Source organism: Panthera pardus, unplaced genomic scaffold, assembly GCF_024362965.1.
Source record: "Panthera pardus isolate Hobbes unplaced genomic scaffold, ASM2436296v1 HiC_scaffold_13, whole genome shotgun sequence".
Lineage (NCBI taxonomy): Eukaryota > Metazoa > Chordata > Mammalia > Carnivora > Felidae > Panthera > Panthera pardus.
Window position 1 is genome coordinate 35,099,323 of NW_026526688.1, and position 19,976 is coordinate 35,119,298.

Sequence of the window (19,976 nt, forward strand, 5' to 3'; positions counted from 1 at the left end):
ACACGAGGACAAGTTCACAGCGTTGGTGCCCTTAGCACTGCCATCAGCCCACTGCTGCCCTGCAGCCCATGGCAGGTTAGGATGCCCGACTTGTTAGGAGACTGGGCAGGTGTCACACAACAGGTGCAACCTCCTCCCCCCATGAACTGGGCAAGTGCTGGGCCAAATGCCTGAGGCCCAGCTGGGATCCTCCAGGCCAATCTAGGGGCCCCTTTTGTTCGGCAGCCCCAGTCTAAACTAGGAGACAGACAGCACCCCCTGGTGTTGCCTGGCAGATCATCGCATTTGAAAACAACTATCAGGTTTTTATTTTTTCTCAACTTCTGGAACTAGACCAAACTAAAGCCCACCACACCCAACAAGGACACCCTGACAAATAGTGCAGGGCTGTTCCGGTGTCTATAAAGGCTTGTGGTGTTGGCGCACCAGCTTCGTCCTGGGGCCACCGATCCAGGCTTGCTGGGCCTCTCAGGGCCCCAGGGAGGTAGAAGACTCGACCGCAGGCCGCTCTTTCTTCTTGTGTTGGAGCCCCAGGGCCCGGGCCACCAGCCTCCTGGCCACCGCTGTATTTGTCTGTGGTCTCGCCTTCGCCAGACGCAGGAGCTCTAAAAGGAAAGCCCCATGGGACGGGGACTTGAATTCAAGGCTGTGGCCACCACTCCTCCCAATGACAGCAGACTAGAGGCCATCTGAGCCAACCTCTAAGGCCCAGCTGTGCCCACAGCATGATGCCCATGGGGTCCTCACCTAATCCTGCTGCTTCTGCACCTTCCCTGTCTCTCCGTCTGGAGGAAGTGAGGGGAAGGAGGGTGGGCTAATCTTATATACCTCCCTGAACTGCAGAGCCATCTGAGAGGGAAGTCAAGTCAGGTGGGACACCTGGGGCTCTGGGACTGACAGGATATTTACTGTCCCCAAGTCTGGGGCAAAGGCTACAGAGGCCACAAGAGCATTGGATAGCCTTGGCAGGCCTCTTCTGGGCCACTTTTGCCAGTCACTGCTTTGCAGCCATAGAAAACTGGCCTCTAAAAGCCCCCATCGTGCTTTCTGGAAGGAGAAGAGGAAAAAAGAGGAGGTATCATTTACTTGGCATCTTCTGTGTGCCCCCCACTGCTCTAGGTAGGTCTGCCAGGCTCTTTTACTCACTCCTCCAATCCACCCAGTACAATCTGCTTATTTTACAGAGACAGGGACCATCTCACAGACATTAGGTGGCTTGCTCAAGGTCAACTTAAATAGGTGACAGAAGCGGGATCATACCCAGGGCTGACCCCAGAATCCAAGCTCTTTCAACCCCACTGTAAAATATGGCTCCCATGACCCTACAGGAAAAACCAAGCTTTTCCCTGAACAGCACCCAGAAGAGGTATGCATAGGAGGGCAAGCCCAGCACAGCGAAGCTGGCAAATAGCTCTCCCTCCTGGGGCCCTTCTTCCCTAGGCACTCCAGCCCCCAGGGTGGGGAAGGAGCACCCCCTTGGCCACTGTAGCCCAGGGGTCCTAGGGCAGACAGCTGAAGACCAAGGAATGAATCTGGAGGGAAGGCCCCACCCTGCCCAACCAAACACTCATACAGCCTTTCGATCAGGACACAACTGGCTTCCTTACTTGGCCTCTGCAAGGCTTTCAGCTTTGACTGCTTGGTTCCCTGCGTAAGGGGCCGGATCTTGAGCACAGAGAAATCCTTGGTCAGGGCTTCAGCGGCTATGAAAAGAAAACAGATCTGAAGCCACTGCTCTTCTTCCTGGTGAGGCCCCCTCAGGGACAAGGGATACATGTATCACCCCAAACTGATGGAGCTGCTTTGTGCGCCCATTTAAGGCTCGGGGACAGAGCTGCCCTGACACCACTCTGACTGGTTAAGAGACGACCACCATCTGTTCACCTCACGCCCCAGTGCCCCGCAGGCCTACACAGGGCACCTGTGCAGGGCCAGCTTCCACACACTACCGTGGGCTGGTCAGAAGCCACATCAACCAGCAAGGCTGCAATTGTGACATCAGGGAAGGCAGGCTCCCACCTTCTAAAGCCCAGGAGCCTCAAATAAACTCTACCCTTTCCCCCACTCACGACTCTCCCGGGCGCATGTCCTCACTACCCCCGAGTTCTGCGGGGTCATGGAGTATTTGAGCATGTCAGACTCAGCATGTCAGAGCTTGCAGGGGCTTCGGGTCCAAGCCACCCTTTTATGCATGAGGAAACTGAGGCCAGGATGTGACGTACTCATCGCACATACTTTGGCAGAGCCCAGAAGGCAGCCGTGGCTGAGCCTCACCCAGCGCCCATTCTTTGCACCACACCCTGTGGCCATCCTCCCTGCCTCCCCTTCAGTCAGGTCCTTCTGTGGGGCTGCCCCAGTCCTTCTGCTCTCTGAACACCTCAGGCTCTCCTGAGAACTGGGCCCACACCAGCTATGGCCTCTCCCAGCTCTGGTGTTCAGAAGCTCGTGGTTATGAAAAGCCCAGCCAAGGAGGTGAAGGGTCTTGATAAATACACCCATAGTGAGCAGTGGTGTGGCAGGGGCAGCTTCAGAAAGTGACCGAGAGGGAGCAGGAGCCCAGAGTTACAGCCAGGAGGTTGGCTGACACCCCCAGATTTGACATCCCAGACCACTGGCATTCTAGGCCAGTCTCCCCATCTGTAAAATAGAAGTAATCTGACCTACATCTTGAGGCTGCAATGAAAACCAAGTAAAAATGCATCTGTCTGAACCAGACGAAATTATCAGTATTTAAATGCTTTTTACCTATGAAAAGAGCACTTTCTTATGATTTAATATGTGGAAGCCCCATGAGCTTGGCCTGAGACATGTACTCAGTAAATGTCACCAGAATCTGAAACAGGCACCACCGTGAACAGGGGAGGGTGTGAGCAGCCTGGCCCGGAGCCCACTCTGCTGCCTCTGAACTTCTGGATTAGGCAGGCTGGGAGTAGGCCCTGGCAGTCCACTCGCTCAGGTTAGCCTGCACCCTGGACCCTTGTCAATGGCAGTCAGAGAAGAACCAAGCCCACCGTGAAGCCACATTACCTGAGGCCAGGCAGGGAAAGACACCGAGCGCGTGCGTGTCATCTACCCACTGAATCTTGAGCCCCTTCTCCCTGTGCCAGGGAAGAGGAGACAGAGTGAGTACAAAAGCAAGGGGCAAAACCCTTTCTGAGAAAGGAGTCCCCTCCCACCTCCAACCCTCCAACACTATGAGCTCCACACAAGTTCCGATCTCCCCTGGGAAGGAGACCACCCTTTGCAGCAAACTTTCGCTGAAGACCATATGGTTGGCTTGAGAAAGATAAGTATCACCCGTGTTGATCAGATACGTCCCAGATTCCTAGACTGCAGAAAGCCAGGACTGAAAGAGCCTAGCGCCAATGGTAAAGATGGCTCCACACAGGCACCATCGCAGCAAGGCCAAGGGCATAGGGTCCAAGGCTGGAGACAAAAGGGTTTATGTCCTAGGAACACAGGACAGGACCTAAAATAAGCAGTCAGTGTTACTGCCCCTAATCAACTTTCTTCCTACTGCCCAAGAAAGCCACAGACTATGGGGCTGATGAGAGGCCAAAAGCAGTTCAGGCCCCCAGTTTCTCTGTGGGCACTGCCCACATGGGCTGAGGAAGTCACAGGTGGCCCCGGTTTGGCCACGCTTTTAGGGAATGAGAGCAGATGTGCCCCTTTGCCCCACGAAGCTGCCCCCTCAGCCTTGCTCAGGCTCAGGGAGGCAAGGGAGGGCGGTTTCGGAAGCAGTCAGAAAAGGGGGCCATGAAGAAAGGGATTTTTAAAAGACTAAGCAGGAAGGCACCTGACCAGCTCAGTCAGTGGAGATGTGACTCGGTATCGGGGTTGTGAGTTCGAACCCTGTGTTGGGTGTAGAGATTACTGAAAAATAAACTCTTTTAAAAAATTTTTAAAAAAAGGACTAAGCAGGAAAAGAGAAGGGAGACTGGAGGAAAGAAAGAGAAAAAGCGAAAAGACTGGAGTTGAATCCAAGAAATTTGGGAAAACAGAAGTCTTTCCTTGCAATATATCCTCTTGGTGCCCGTCTCCACCCTGACTCTGCCCGAGCACATTCAAGCCCAGCTCACCCCACAAACAGTTCTTACACAGAAATGGCCCTCGGCCCACTGACTGAGTGGGTGGCTGGGACATGGAGCAGAGGAGGCAGTGGGCTGCCTGTGTCATGCCTGTGTCATGCATCCTGATGAGGGGCTGGCTCCCGGCAGACGTGTGGGGGTGCAGGGGGGCAGGATGGAGGTCTGCTGCCACGGACCAGCAGGACCAGATCTAGGGCCACTGAATGTGTCCCTCACCAGAAAATCAGCTCTCCTCTTCTGTACAGTCATAGGCCAGAAGGAGTATGAAGCCTAGGGCAACCACACCCACTTTCTGCCTTTCTTTCCAGATAGCTAGACACTGGGGAAGGGCAGGCAAGTGTCCCCAACAACAAAGCGATGGTCTAGCTCCTCTCCAGAGGCCAGCACCCACCTCCCCTGCCTCCCTGAAGCTTCGGGAACACTCACTGGAACTCGGAAAATGCTGCCAGCAGGTCCTCAGTCTTGAGTGTCGGCTCAAAGTCGTAGATCTCCACCACGTGGGCAAAATCCTTTTCTCCAGGCAGCTCCTCCATGAAGGAGGATGTGTCCACATGGATCTTCTCTACCTGAATCTCCTTCTCAGTCAGGTTGTCTGTTATCTGGGAGATCGCACCCTTTAGCAAGGGGAGCTCTGACACACAGGGCTCCAAACACCTGCTTTCAAAACCACACACAGTCCTGAAGGCTCCTGGGCCAGCAGGGAGGTGAGCACCAAAAGTGGCCTCCCACAGAAGCCATACCCAGCAAGTCTGGGAAAGGCAGCATGATGGCAGAATGGGCTAGAAGGTGGAGAGGCGGGAGTTTTAGGGAAGGTAACTTTTATGGAGTCTCCATTGGGTAACTGGCATTTACACACAATATGTTTCATAGAATCCTGAAAACTGTATCCTATATATACCCTCTTTATAGATGGAAATGCTATAAATCAAAGAGTTAAGCAATTCTGCCCAAAGATATACAGTCAGGAAGAGACAGAACTGGGCAAGTTCAGGATCTTTCCTCCCCTTAACAATGTGATATTAAGCAAGTCTTTCTGGTCTCTACCCTTCATCTATAATATAGTAATAAAAGATGGCTACCCTCCCAACTGAACACGATAGCCAGTCTCAGGGGCAGACACACAGTTCCAAGGAAATGAGATTTGTAAAACAAAGCTTCAGGCGAAAGATCATTCTCATGACCAAGGTCTGTAGTCCTTTAGGAAGCAATTCCACACATATCCTACCTGCTACCTTGTGAAGCATGTATCATTATTCGTTTCTCAGATGAGGGCACTGAGATTTAGAAAAACAAAATGACTTGCTGGTAGAAGAGCTTTCAAACAGCTCCTACGTGGTTACGTACCCGACCCCATATCCTGAGCCTCGATCCTCCCACCGTGTCAGTCCCGACTCCTTCGTGCAAGGCCCAGTGCTCCCCCCTACGTCTCCTAAGGGACACCTAAAATCCAGCACCCAGCCCTGCTCAGGCAGCACCAACCCCACCCTCTCCTCACCAGGACCCTTGGTGCCCATCCACCCTCGACCACACCCACCTCACTTCTGCCCTCCCTTTTCTGGGTTTAAGAGCCTCATCACCTCCTGTAGCAGCTCACTGTAATCATCCTCGGAGCAGCTGCCAAGCCCCAACTCTTCCAACTCTGCTTCTTCCTCCTCTGCCAGGCTCTTCTCCACCTCACTCCCATTCGCCTCTTCTGAGTCCAGCCTCAGACTGGACCCAAGTTGTGTGGCCATCTCCAACCCATGTCCTGTCCCTGAGTGGCTCTCGGGCTGTGGGGACTCAATGCCAACTAGGTCCAGTAGCTGTTCATTGTCACAGCGTTGGTCTGGGCCCTCTAGGTCCTCAGGTGCCTGAGTTGTCAACACAGGGAGGTCCTGATCAGAGTTGAGGTCCTCAGCACCAACATTTCCAGGCTCTTCCAGGAGCCCACCAGCTGGAGCATCTCCCTTGAGCCCTTGGGTAGAGGGTGGTACCCATTCTTCTTGCCTGCGCAGTACTCGGGGCACATACAAAGCCTGGTCTGGTTTGCGTCCACGATGCCACCGGCCAGCCCGCGCCCCCCGAGGACCAGCAGGTGCTCCTTGGTTTGAGGTGGGCTGAGGTCCTCGGTGCTTGCTAGGCTGGGAGGCAGGAGGGTGGCAGGGGCCAGAGAGTCCATCTGAACTGGGTAACCTGGAGCAGGAGCAGGAGGGGATCAGAGCCGCGGTTAGGCCCCAAGGAAAATGGTTTACTGCAGCTACCTACCATTCAGGCATGAGGCTCTCAGGCCAGCATTAGGCCAAAACCCAAGCCAAAATGACCCCTGAAAATGCCATAGGAAGGCAATGTAGTGGAGGCTGAATGCCAACTTTGAAGAAGCCCAAAGCAACCAGCTCTCCCTCTAGTGTTATAAACTATTAGAGATAGCTGAATCTTCGGTTATACACTAGATGAAATAAGTACTTGCATTTAGGAACTTTGTCACTAGAAAAATATGTAACTTTAAACACCAGGATCATAGTCACTGTGATAAGACCCTGAGAGACGCACATGGTAACAGAGACGTGTGAGGCTCGAATGTGCTTCCCAAGTGCCACGGCCTCTTGAGGCAAACACTCTCACTGCTTAAACTGCTCTATTTTTCTCTCTTTCGGCCCAAGTGGATAGCTGATTTTGCCAAATGAATTCCACAAACAATGCACACTTACTGCACTGCTGAGGCAAAAGGCAGCACTGTATTTAAGCAGCTGAGGTGGGGCCAGAGGCAGCAGCCTGGGGGCCTGCTGGCTCTGGCTCCTGTCCATCTCACCCACCCACCCACAAGGAACTCTGAGGGCCCTCCACAGCACTAGGATACACACCTGATATCCAAGTGACAGATGACTGTCCTTCTCCTCCAGCCCTCCCCAACAGAGAAGCTGCTCAGAAGATCAAAATTCTCTGCTGTCCTGTGGATCAGGTACCGGAGGCGACTGGAGAGTGGGGGGAAAAGAAGTACCCTGGGAAGGGAAGGGAATGAGTGCTGAGCAGGGGCTCTAGGTGCTGGCCCCCCCCTAAGGCCTGACCCCCACTCCCCAGCCCAGGTCCATGCCCAGTTTATGGTAGGCTAGACCCTCGGCTCCCTCTGCCCCCTTGCATCCTGGCCGCCTGCAAAGGACATGGGCATAGAGGTTATCACGGGAACTTAGTGGTCCTATTCCATTCCTGTGCTGGAGCCCTTCAAATCTCTGGGTGATGCTCAGAATTACACAGGAAAAATGTGGCTGGGAGAAGCTAGCGAGCAGGTTATTAAACCCAAAGGCGAAGATCAGAGGCAGGTAGGAACCAGCTACCTGGGAAGGGGGCCCAGGTGGCTCTGGGCGAAACTGCCCTCCCTGCACTGGCAGCCCGCACCCCCCACCACCCACTCCGGCTTACTTTGACAGCTGCTTCTGCAGCAGAAAACGGTCCAGCTCCTCCTGGATGCGGTGCACAAAGTCATTCTCGGCGGAGGAGAGGAAGACGCCGTCCAAGCAAAGAAGGGCCAGGGTGACAGGTGGGAGAGCCTGGAGGGGGGGGGGGGGCAGACGGACGCGGCAGGATCAGATCACAGACCCCGGGCCCACCCACAACCCCGCAGCGTCGGTGCCGCCTAAAAGGTCGTAGAGGCCACCGCGGCCAAGGTCTCTCTTCCAAGTGAGGAGGAGCCAGACTCCGAGGCGGGGAAGGACGTGCCCAGGGAGGAGTCGCCTGGCCCTGCGGGGACGCGCACCCCTGCACAAGGAGCCCCACGCCGCGCTCCCTCTCCCTGGGGCGGCCCCGCCGCTCTCACGCCCGGCTGACATGCGCGGCGCCGCTCGGGCCTGCTCGGCGAGCGCGGCCGGCCCTCCCCAGGCCACGAGCGAGAGGCCCTAAAGGCGCGGTGCCAGCCCGGGGTGACTGCCCGCCCCCAAACCCACAAGCCGCGCTCACCGCCCCGCGGGTCGCCGCCGCTCTGAGGGCCCCCGGAAGCCCGAGCCCCCGGAGCGCCCAAGCACCACCGGGCCTCCGAGGAGTCACAGCGCCACCGCGCGGCCCGGGGGAGGCATCGCAGAAATGGCAGAGGGGCGTGTCGTGGAGTTTTTTTTGCCCATGAGAGCACACTGTCTCCTAGGATTAATTAAGTTCAGCAAAGACTTTTGAGTGGTTCCTATGTGCCAGGTTCCTATGAGCTAGATTGTCCGGCTCCTTGCTCCCCTCCCTAGGGACCTAACAAGGAATAACTCCAATTAGTAACCTTAATTGGGGCTTGAAATTCTTGCCATCAGACTGCTCCTGGGTCTATAATCTAAGAGAACAGAATCAAATCCTCCTGTTTCCTGAAAGGTGCTGAAATGGAAGCCCCTGATCATCCTGAATCCAGAAGCTCAAAGCAAAGCAGAGCCCTGAGCTAACAACACGTAAGACCCAGTTTTTAATACAGAGAAGGGACAGTCTGAATGTACCCTGCGGTAGGATATGGGCAAGGTCATGGGGACAGTATACCTCAAAAGGTGGGCTGTTTGTTTAAAAAAAAAATTTTTTTTTAAATAAGATGGGCTTGGAGAAAGGGCCTGGGAACTGAAAAATGGGGGGAAATTAAGATGCATTTTGCTTTCTCACTTTTCTCAGAGTATTGCTTTTAAAAGATGGTGCTATTATATCACATTTACAAAAACTATCTTTCTAAATAGTTTGAAGAATAAAAAGGACCTAGGATAAAGACAAAACCCAGTACAGGGAGAACTCAAGGGAGCCAAGTCTTGAGTCCCCTTTCTGGGCATGGTAGCGAGGAGCCTCTGAAGGCCAGGCACGTCGCCTACCTCCAGCCTGAAGGGACGTCCAGCCTCTGAGGAAGCAGAGGATAGGAGGGTGGCAGGAAGAACAAGAGACATCCATTTGGTTTCTGACCCTGCAGACCCCACCCACACCCCACACAGGCTTAAATGAAGTGGGAGCAGGCCTGCAGACAATGCTGAGTGGCCACAAGATGGCACTGTTTCTCCGACCAGGCTTCTTTGGCCCTTGGAAGGCTGGAAGGCAAGCCCACTCAGCCACAGCCGCAGACCAGATCTGACCTGGGAGAAATATTCCTGGGGACTCAGAAAACAAAGACCCAACTTTCTCAACAAAGTGGCTGTCTCTCCCCCCAAATAGAGGGACAAATCAAAACCCAGGAAACAAGCCATGCCTCCACCTCTTTAGAGGGTCCACAGTACAGATGTTCAACACACTCAGAGACAGTAAAAACAAAGCTTGTAGAAGAAGGACTGCCCCTGAACCCTTTCTACCATACCTTCTTCGGACAGCTCAGAGGGTGAACAGAAAAAAAGGTGTCAGCATGCGGGCCTCCACCATGGGTGGAGGTTTTGAAGGGATGCCCAGATAAATGTGGAAGAGAATCAAAATGCATCCACCGACGCTATTTTGGGACAGTATCAGATAAGGATAAAATGGTTCTCTATTACTCAGAAGGGAGTAAACAGAACAAAAAGCAGCACAAAAGATACACAGAATTTCTACAGGAAAAAAAAAAAAAAAGGAAAAGAACATAGTAGGAAAAAGAGCGTGGACGGTAAGAGTACATTGGAAGATCATCTTGAGAAAAGAGAATAAAATTGCAGTTAATAACTGCTTCACATTCCCAAGGAAATCAAAGAAAGCCTGATTTCCCTGTCACAATGGATAAACCAACAGGCTGAGATGAAAGAGAACTGTCAGAGCCACGGAAAGATGTGAAAGAGGCAATCATGTTCATTACAGGAGCGGCAAAAACTAGAGCCAACTAAGCAGTGATGTTGAGTAAATGCTTGTGGAAAAGAAGATTACTATTTACTGTTTAACGAGTGCATAAAAACTGCACTCACTAAATCCTTACAGCAGCCCTTTCAGATGGAGATTGTTACCCTATTGTAGAAAAATAAACTGAGGTTTAGCCAAGGACACCCAACTACTAAATGCAGAGTTGGAACTCACTCAAACCTAGATCTAGCCTGACTGCCACACGCATGCTCCTAAACACCACAGGATTAAGATTCTCCATCTCTAGCATGCCATTAAAATTGTCCCGATGGCCAGTGGCCAGATGCAAAAATCAGGAAGTAAATAAATTAGATGAATCTGATCAGTTGGAGAAACATGCTAATACGTGCTATAGAATTTTACCCAAACAAGAGGTATGATTGACAGATTATGAAAGAATTGAATGCAGGGGGACACGGGGTTACAAACAGTCCCATCTGAAAAGATGGACCTGGAGTCCCTTGCTGCCATAGTGTTCTCTTTGTGCTTAAGTTTAAATGTAAGAATATCAAGTTTATGGGGCACCTGGGTGGCTTAGTCGGTTAAGCATCGACTCTTGGTTTCGGCACAGGCCATGATCTCATGGTTTGTGGGTTCGAGCCCCACATCAGGCTCTTTGCTGGAAGAACGGAGCCTGCTTGAGATTCTCCCTCTTTCTCTGCCCCTCCCCTGCTTACTCTCTCTCTCTCTCTCTCTCTCTCTCAAAATAAATAAATAAACTTAAAAAAAGAATATCAAGTTTATTATCGTTATCAAAAGTCCTTGTAATGTTTGTATCGTTTGGCATATTAGAGAATCTAACACATTAGGTGGTGATTCCAATTTAAAAAGTGAAATGGATCTCAGACTTACAATTTTATTTTTTTAAATATAATTTATTTTCAAACTGGTTTCCATACAACACCCAGTGCTCATCCCAACAAATGCCCTCCTCCCTGCCCATCACCCGCTTTCCCCTCTCCCCCACCCCCCATCTACCCTTAGTTTGTTCTCAGTCCTTAAGAGTCTCATGGTTTACCTCCCTCCCTCTCTGTAAATTTTTTTCCCCTTCCCCTCCCCCATGGTCTTCTGTTAAGTTTCTCAAGATCCACATATGAGTGAAAACATATGGTGTCTGTCAGACTTACAATTTTAAATGGGTAGATGTAAAGATGAGGAGAACAAAGGCAAAAGAAATGTAGATAAAATTAAACTTCCCTAAAACATGCAGCCCATTGACAAATACTTGAGACTGGCAGAGAGGACTTCCTCAAAGAACTCACAACTGCCTTAATGTTAATGCTTTGCTAGACGCAAAAAGCAACTTTAGCTGGACAATAGCTGGGCCTCCAGGATCCTGTAAGCCTTCTTTGGCGTGTGAAAATCCTTTTGGAAACTTCCTTTGTCTTTATCCCCACTACCATCAACTTAAAATTTATAATCAATAGCTCCTTACAATCCCAGTACAGCTCTTCCTGCCCACAGGTCCTGACGCCATGCTTTAATAAAAACATCTTTTTACACTGAAAACGTCTCAAGAATTCTTTCTTGACAGTTCCCTCCTGGCCCACATCACATCAGTAAGAGTATTTGACTACGTTGGTAAACAGTATCATAATATTAAAGACAGCTGAATTTGCAATACTTTAAGATCAAGAGTTGTTTACAACACAGAGAAACATTTTGCTTTATACCCCACAAGGTCATTCATTTGATATGCTTAAAAAAAAGTTGGGACTTATGGAGGGGCATCTAGGTGACTCAGTTGGTTAAGCATCTGACTTTTGATTTTTGGCTCAGATCATGATCTCATGGTTTATGAGTTAGAGCCCCTGCGGGGCTCTGTGCTGACAGCCTGGAGCCTGCTTAGGATTCTCTCTCTCCTTCTCTCTCTGTCCCTCCCCCACTTTCTCTCTCTCTCTCTCTCTCAAAACAAATAAACTTTTTTTTTTAAGTTAGGAATTATGGAATATAGAGTAAACATACTTTTCCCTATTCCTTCCACTAAATACAACTAAAAACCCTGAACACTATATATAAAACAAGTATAAGGAGACTAAAAGGTAGAGAGAAGAAAGCAGACCAGCGAGGGACTTCAGGATTCAAGGAAAAACAAAGTGGTAAATTTCCTGGTTTTTGTTTTTGTTTTTGTTTTTGTTTTGTTTTATGCCTCACATTCCCAGACCCGGAGCTTAAAGAAGCCAGCAACCCAGGAACATCAAAAGACACAAACAAAACAATACAAAACAAAAACCGGACAAAAGCCTTTTTTTTCCTATCTACCTAAAGGGGCAAGCTAGCAAGAAAGAATACTTTGAGACAATAACTGTTCTACCCCAGCCAAACACTCTCCTCACTCAAACCAGCAAAAGCCAAATAGTAGCTTAAATTGTCACTTTCACTGTCTTGTAATAAAGTGCCACAACCTTCCCACCAAGATAATGTCAGAGAAGGCTCAGTAGAGAATTGGGACTTTCGTGCCTTCCAGGTGGTGATGAGCCCTGACAGCTTCCTGCTGTATCAGTAGAGACCACTAGAGAGCCTAACTTCCACCCCTACCCAGCAGTAAAAAGTCACCTTCCTCCTCACCCTCCCCACTGGCGTGCTATCATAGGAGGCCTCGCGGACAGTAGGACTTTCGTCAGGATGCAGAAATCAAGAGGCCACCCCACCCCCACTGTGTCAGTGGAAGCCATGTAGGGAGCAGCAAGGCACTTCTGATGAGGGAGCTTGAGGCAGACTGAGGGCAAAATACAAGCTAGCACAAACCCCCACAGGTTGGATATGTGTGATATTCCTCAGGCACTCCTGGCTGCCCAAGGACAAAGGAAAAGTAAGAAAACAAATGGCCTACTGATAGAGATCACAGTCATATAGGACATGGGTCTCTATCAGTTTATAAATATCTTAGTAAATTACAAGAAAAAGGCAATCCTATCAATAGCCTAATCTCCAGAAACCTATAGACTTAGTTCCCTGGAGCCCCAGCATCACCCTTCCATAGTGATATGGGGAAAAAAGACAAGAAGGAAATGGCAGGTAAAAGTAAATCTCCTTATAACCTGCAGACCATTGACAGACACTTGAGGCAGGCAGAGTGAAAAATTTCTCCACGAACTCCCTACTATCTTAATGTTAATGCCTTATTAGAGGGGAAAACAACCTTAGCTTGACAATAGCAAGGCCTCAGTTATCTTTGGAGTCTTTAGCATATCAAAGTCACTCTGGAGGCCTTTCTTTTTGCCTTTACCTCCTCAACTTCATAGTATATATATAACCAGTCACTCTTCACAACCCCAGTGCAGCTCTTGCTACCCGAGGATCCTGTCCCCATGCTTTAATAAAATCACCTTTTTGCACCAAAGACGTCTTCAAGAATTCTTCCTTGGCCATTGGCTCTGGAACCTGTGAATACCCAATCACCTCAAAACTTCATCACTTCTACCTCTCCCAGACAGGAAAGTATCCCTGGAGGCTTCCTGGGAATCCAGAACTCCCACCCCCCACCCAGCAATAATGAGGGGCCCCCACCTCGGGTGTGAAGGAGGGTGAGTGGGGAACCTGGATTTTAACCCCCACCTGGCAGTAAGAGGCAGTGCCCCCCATCCCCCTGCTGGAGTGGTGTCAGGAAAAGACAGCTAAAACAGAGATATAATTAAGACCCAGAATCTTACAACATAACACCCAAGATGTCCAGAATTCAATCAGAAATACTTACACCAAATACTAGGAAGATCTCATACTCAATGAGAAAAAGCAGTCAATTGATACAAACACTGAGATGCCAGAAATGTTACATTATCTGACAAAGATTTTAAAGTAGCCATGATAGAAATGCTTCAACAAGCAATTATGAACACACTTGAAATAAATGGGGAAAAAAAATAGTCTCAGCTAAGGCACAGAACATGTAAAGAAGAACCAAAAGGAAATTTTAGAATTGAAAAATGCAATAACCAAAATAAAATGCTCAGTAGCAGAATGGAATAAGAAAAGGAAAGAACCTATGAACTAGAAAATAAAACTAGAAACTACCCAATCTGAACAATAGAGAGTAAACAGACTGAAAACAAAAATGAACAGAGACAAAGTGATCTGTGAGACTTTAACAAAACAATTTTATATTCATTTTATTAGAGTCCTAGAAAGAGAAGAGAAATAAGGTGAGGTGGGAAAAGTGGTTAAAACAATGGCTGAAAACTTCTGAAACTTGGGAAGAAATCCACTGGGAAATGTGGAAAGGGTCAATTTACCAAGAAGATATAGCAAATTTGAAGAAGAAATCAAGACAATCTCAGATAAAGGAAGAGTAAGATAACTTGTTGCCAGGAGACCTAGCCTAAAAAACAGCTTAAAAAAAGTTCTCTAAATAGAAAGGAAACAATAAAAGAAAGAATCTTAGAACATTAGAAGGAAAAAAGAATAGAGTAAGCAAAAATAAAAGTAATACAACAGACTTGCCTTCTCTTCTTGAATCTTCTAAATTGTGCTTGACGGTTAAAACAAAAATTATAACCAACTAGTGGATCTAAATGTACATAGAGGAAATATTTAAAACAATTTATTACAAATGGAGGAGGTTAAAAGAAGAAAAACGGAGGTAAGGTGTCTATACTTTACTCAAATTGGTAAACTGAGAACACCAGAAGACTATAGTAAGTTATGTGATACCCAAAGCAACCATTAAAAAAGCTATAGAGAGACATTTAAAAATACTATAGGTTAAAAACATACTATAGATAAATCAAAATGGAATTCTAAAATATGTTAAAGTAACCTACAGAAATACAGGAAAAAGAAAACAGAAGTATAAAACAAAGAAAACAAACAATAAAATAGCAGACCTAGACCCTAAAATATCACTAATTATACTAAATGTAAATGTTCTAAATACACCGATTAAAAGATTGTCAAAGTCAATTTAAAACCATGATTCAACTATATGCCGTCTGCAAGAAGCTTACTTCAAATATAAAAATATAGGCAGGTTGAAAGTAAAAGGATGGAAAAAGATCTATAATGCAAACATTAATCAAAGAAAAGCAGCTGTGGCTATATTAATTTCAGATAAGATAGAGTTCAGAGCAAAGAAAATTACTTGAGACAGAGAGGGACATTATATAATGATAAAAGGGTCAATTTACCAAGAAGACATAGCAATCTTGTATGTGTAAGTTCAAAACAAAAAATCTGCAAAATATGTAAAGCAAAAACTCATAGAACTGAAAGGAGAAATGACAAAGCCCACAATTAGAGATTTTGACATCTCTCTTTCAACAACTGATAGAATAATTAGACAGAAAAACAGCAAAAATGTAGAATAACTCAACAATACCATTAATCAACATGACCTAATCAACATGTGGGGTGCCTGTCTGGCTCAGTTGGTAGATCATGTGACTCTTGATTCCAGGGTTGTGAGTTCAAACCCCATGTTACGCACAGAGCCTACTTAAAAAAATAAATAAATGAAAGAAAAGAAAACAAATAAAATGTGATCTAATCAACATGTGTAGAACACTCTACCCAACAACAGCAGAATACACCTCTGTTTTAAGTATCCATGGAAAATTGTCCAAAATAGACCATATCCTAGACCATAAAACAAACCTTAACAACAAACCTTAAATTATTTAAAATAATTTACATCATATGTTCTCTGACCACAATGAAATCAAAGTAGAAATAAATAACAAAAACATAGCAGGAAAATCTCAAACTATTTGGAAACTAAACAACATGCTTCTAAATAATCCAAGGGTCAAAAAGGAAATCCTAGGGGAATTTAAAAATACACTGAATGGAATAAAAATGAAAAGAATATATCAAAATTTGTAGAACACAGGCAAGCAGTGCTATGAAGGAAATTTATAGTGCTACATGCATACATTAAGAAAAAAGGAACACTCTCTCGAGTTAAAAGATAAAGAAGAGCAAAATAAACCCAAAGAAAGTAGAAAAGTGAGGCACCTGGCTGGCTCAATTGGTGGAGCATGTTACTCTTGGTCTCAGGGTTGTAAGTTCGAGCCCATGCTGGGTGTAGAGATTACTTAAAAATAAAATCTTAGGGGCACCAGGGTGGCTCTGTCATTTGAGCATCCAACTTCGGCCCAGGTCATGATCTCACAGTTCGTGAGTTTGAACCCCACATTGAGTTCACTCCTGCTTTGGATCCTCTGTCTGCCTCTCTCTCTGCTCCTCACCACTTGCACTCTCTCTCTCTCAAAAATAAACAAACATGTAAAAAAAAAAAAAGTAAAGTAGAAAATAAAAGAAAATCTTAAAAAAAGAAAAAGTAGAAAGGAAGAAAATATAAAACAAGAGTAGAAATTAATGAAATTGAAAACAGGAAAACAATAGAGAAAATCAATAACCCAAAGAGCTGGTTCTTTGAAAAGGTCAATAAAATGACATGAAAAACAGAACACACAATTTACCAACATCCGGAATGAAACAGGAAATATCACTACAGACCCTATAGACATCAAAAGTATAAAGAAATATAACAAACAACTTTACATACATACATGTAACAATTTAGTGAAAAAACCCAATCCTAAAAAGTCATTCAGTGTATTCTATTTATATAACCATTTTGGAAAGACAAATTTTTTTAGATGGAGAATAGATTAGTGGTTGAAAGGGTTAGAAACAGGAGGTATGGTGGGGGGAGATTGATGGAGGGGAGAGGAAGTGGGTATAACCAAAAAAGCTACAGGAAGAATCCTTGTGTTCTGTATCTTGACTGTGGTGGTGGATACAGGAACCTACATGTGTAATAAGGTTATGTAGAATGAAATAGACATGCACACAAATGCAAATGAGTATAAGCAGAACTGAGAAAATTTGAGTAAGATTGGAGGATTGTATGAATGTCCACTTCTGGTTTTGATATTGTGCTATAGCTTGCAAGATGTTACCACTGGGGGAGACTGGGTAAAGAGTACACGAGATTTCTTTTTATTATGTCTTACAAATGCATGAAACTCTACCACTTGCACAATAAAAATTTGCAATTAATAAAAAAGAAAAGCCATATATATCAAATTTATACATGCTGATTAAATATAATAACTTCATAAATATGAGTAAAACCAGGACCAAATGTTTAAGGGAAATTTGTCAGTCATTTCAAGTTTACCAAAGTTGCTCTCATTTTCTGTAAAATATAGTACATATATAAATAAAATTATAATATTTATAAATTGAAATTTAAAACAATAAAAACTAGGTATTTACATGTGTTACTTTTATAAACTAATATAACTTAAAAGCTAAATAGCTATAATAAATATTTTGTGAATAAAAAGCCACTCTCAAGAAAAACTACATAAAACTACATGAAATTCAAAGCAAAAACAGAAAAGATTAAAGCAGTTAGGGAAAATATGAATACAGAGGCTTACATACATTGTATGTAGATCCAACATATAGATAATTAGGATACCTGAGGAAGAAAACAAAATTATTGGAACAAAAATTTAAATTGCAACAATATTTTGTTTAAACAAAGGAAAACATGAAACTGTAGATTAAAGTGACTTACTGTGTTCCAGAAATAAATAGGTGATAGATAGGTAGATAGATAGATAGATAGATAGATAGATAGATAGGAAGACAGACAAATGGCTAATACAGATCATGATAAAATCATTTTCTCTGGACATAAAAAAAAGACAAATATCATGATTTAGGTAGAACACAAAGGAAAAAAATCAGGTAGCTGCAGATCTCCCTAGCAACTCATATGCCAGAAGAAAATGGAATAATATCTGTGAAAGTTTAAAGGGCAAATGTTAAGACCAGAAAATTCTAAAAACCATGATGGCAACCTGAGATGTTTTCAAACTTGCAATGACTTTGTAGGTCTATCTCTCCCAGAAATTCTGCTGAGGGAAATGGAGTGGTCCTGGCCTGTCTAAGGTGGAGACATAGGCAGACAGTGTTTATAGACAGTCTATCATGTGTCCTGTAGAGATTAAGTCTCAAGACTTTTGGAAAATCCACAAATAACTAAAATTGTTTTCTCTGAAGACCTAGTCAATTTATTCCAGAATAGATTGCCCTACTGGTCTCTTGGATAGCTGCCAGCTAATCACCTTAATTGGAAAAACAAAATTCTTTCTAGACTAGCACCCTTTTTCCCCCTTCCCCTCTTCCCTTTTTCTTATATAAATCCTTTTTGTTGTTGTCTTTTCTTTCTTTCTTTTTCTTTTTTGTCTTTGTTCACTGATAAGAATCTCATTACTGTCCATGGTGTACCTGTGAGTTAGTTTTACAACTTACAACTTACTAGATGGTTCTAAGTTATGCTTTTCTCTTCCTGGGAAGCTACTAAAAGACGTAATCCAGACAACCAAGAGATGAACAAAAATAAGTGACTCACAAACTGTGATGTCATGAGAGAAAAGGCTTCATGATTGAACATTTAATTTGCTTAAACACTCAATTGAATGAAATAATCACAGCAAGAAAATGGTATGCAAATATTATAATTCTTGAAAGGAGGGCTACAGAATGTAAAAAAAAAAAAAAAAAAAAAAAGCATTTTTAATCACCACAGATTAAGACAGGAATCCCAAAATGCATTTTAAAGTGTGGAGGAAGGAGGAAGGGTGTATAACTGACAAAGTCAATAAGTACAATTTTTTCCAAGTAACTGGCAGAGGCTGGGGACATTAGTTAATAAAGAAAACTCTGTATAGCAAAATATAATAGAAGGGGGGGACTTTAAAAATAGAGAAAGAAAAAGGTGATGGAAATAACATGAAACAAAGCTTTTGTAGCAAAACCACAAATGGGATAGATTCAATTATATTATAAACATTGAAACTGATTCAAAGAGCAAAATATCATTCTATACGCTTTACCAAACTCACACCAAGGACAACTCTATACAAATTCACTCAGGGACCTCAGTGAAATAGTCAAAATACCACATGGAACTTAATGGGGAAACACTAGAGATACCACATTCATTTCAGAGCATGCCAGTGATATTCACCATTGTCTTTTTTGACCATTTCTTCCAGAGGTACTAGCAAAAGCAATTCAAGGAAAGAAAGAAAGAAAAGTGGAAAGGCTGGAAATTTGGTGGGATCCAATTTTCATTGTTTGCAGAATATGTATTTATTTACCGAAAAATCCAGGATCCATGAAGAAACTCTTAATGAGCGAGAACTGTCCCCAGAAATGAAACCCGTCTGGAGCAGAGGCAGTGGGAATTCTAGCAGAGGGGCAATGAAAGGTGGGGGGAGGGGGGGAAGCTGGGGAAAAGAGGCCAGAGGAAGAAAGGAATGAGAAATCCACCCCTAGTCCCTGTGCTACCTGATTGGCCTCCATGTGTGCCATCCCTGGTGTGGAGGGTCCCCACCCCAGCCCCAATCTCTCTGAAGCTATTTGTTGTCCCTCAGTTCCCAGGAGACCACTTCAGCCTTGCCAGAATTCCAGCTCCCTTCTTAAAGGGCCAGAGTAACAGGAACCCAGATGGGGAATGGGGGGTGGGAGGCAGGTCTCACTGGTGGGCTGTGGGGCTAAGGCCTGGCCTCATCTCAGCCTCTAGGCTCCTGCCAGGGACTCCTTACCAGGGTTTGACTGCGTGTGTTTGCACACTCACCCAAACCCAAATCTGTTTTCCCTAGTTCAAGTGCCACCTCACATCAGATCCTTTTGCACTGCAGGACCTAGAGGACAGGAGGGAGACATAATATTAAGACTTTGTAAAGGCTGGGGGTGGGGGGTGGGCAGCTGGGTGGCTCAGTCAGTTAAGCATCCGATTCCTGATTTCAGCTCAGGTCATGATCTTGCAGTTTGTGGGTTTGAGACCCATGTCCAGCTCTGTGCTGACAGTGTGGAGCCTGCTTGGGATTCTCTCTTTTTCCCTCTCTCTGCCCCTCCCCTGCTCTGTGTATGCACACTCTTGCTCATAAAATAAGTAAATAAATAAACTTAAAAAAAAATGACTTTGTAACAGGGGCACCTGGGGGGCTCAGTCGTTTGAGCATCCGAATTTTGGTTTCGGCTCAGGTCACGATATCATGGTTCATGAGTTCAAGCCCCATGTAGGGCTTTGTACTAATGGTGCAGAGTCTGCTAAGGATTCTTTCTCCCCTTCTCCTTCTGCCCCTACCC

General features: G+C 45.7%; 1 protein-coding gene across 3 annotated transcripts; it reads right to left on the reverse strand.

Annotated features, from left to right (window-relative positions):
- Nucleotides 1-284: 284 nt before the first annotated feature.
- R3HCC1 (R3H domain and coiled-coil containing 1) lies at nt 285-19,202 on the reverse strand. Of its 3 annotated transcripts, none has more exons than XM_019466943.2 (8): nt 19,173-19,202; nt 7,485-7,612; nt 6,929-7,066; nt 5,666-6,260; nt 4,515-4,687; nt 3,028-3,098; nt 1,608-1,703; nt 285-605 (listed from the first exon to the last, which is right to left on the reverse strand). In XM_019466943.2, the coding sequence occupies exons 1-8, from the start codon at nt 19,194-19,196 to the stop codon at nt 469-471; spliced, it is 1,362 nt and encodes a 453-aa protein (XP_019322488.2). In that variant the 5' UTR covers nt 19,197-19,202; the 3' UTR covers nt 285-468. The 3 variants fall into 3 exon arrangements, with proteins under 3 accessions (XP_019322488.2, XP_019322487.2, XP_019322489.2); XM_019466942.2 differs by lacking the exon at nt 19,173-19,202 and adding an exon at nt 17,252-17,272; XM_019466944.2 differs by lacking the exons at nt 1,608-1,703; nt 19,173-19,202 and adding an exon at nt 17,252-17,272.
- Nucleotides 19,203-19,976: the final 774 nt, after the last annotated feature.

Excerpts from the sequence above, each read along its gene's own strand:
- R3HCC1 (XM_019466943.2), bottom strand. The coding sequence starts at position 19,196 with ATGGCACACATGGAGGCCAATCAG. Across the intron at positions 7,613-19,172 it reads CACACATGGAGGCCAATCAG|GCTCTCCCACCTGTCACCCT; the intron begins GTAGCACAGGGA and ends CCCCCCCTCCAG. Across the intron at positions 4,688-5,665 it reads ACAGTGAGCTGCTACAGGAG|ATAACAGACAACCTGACTGA; the intron begins GTGATGAGGCTC and ends GCGATCTCCCAG.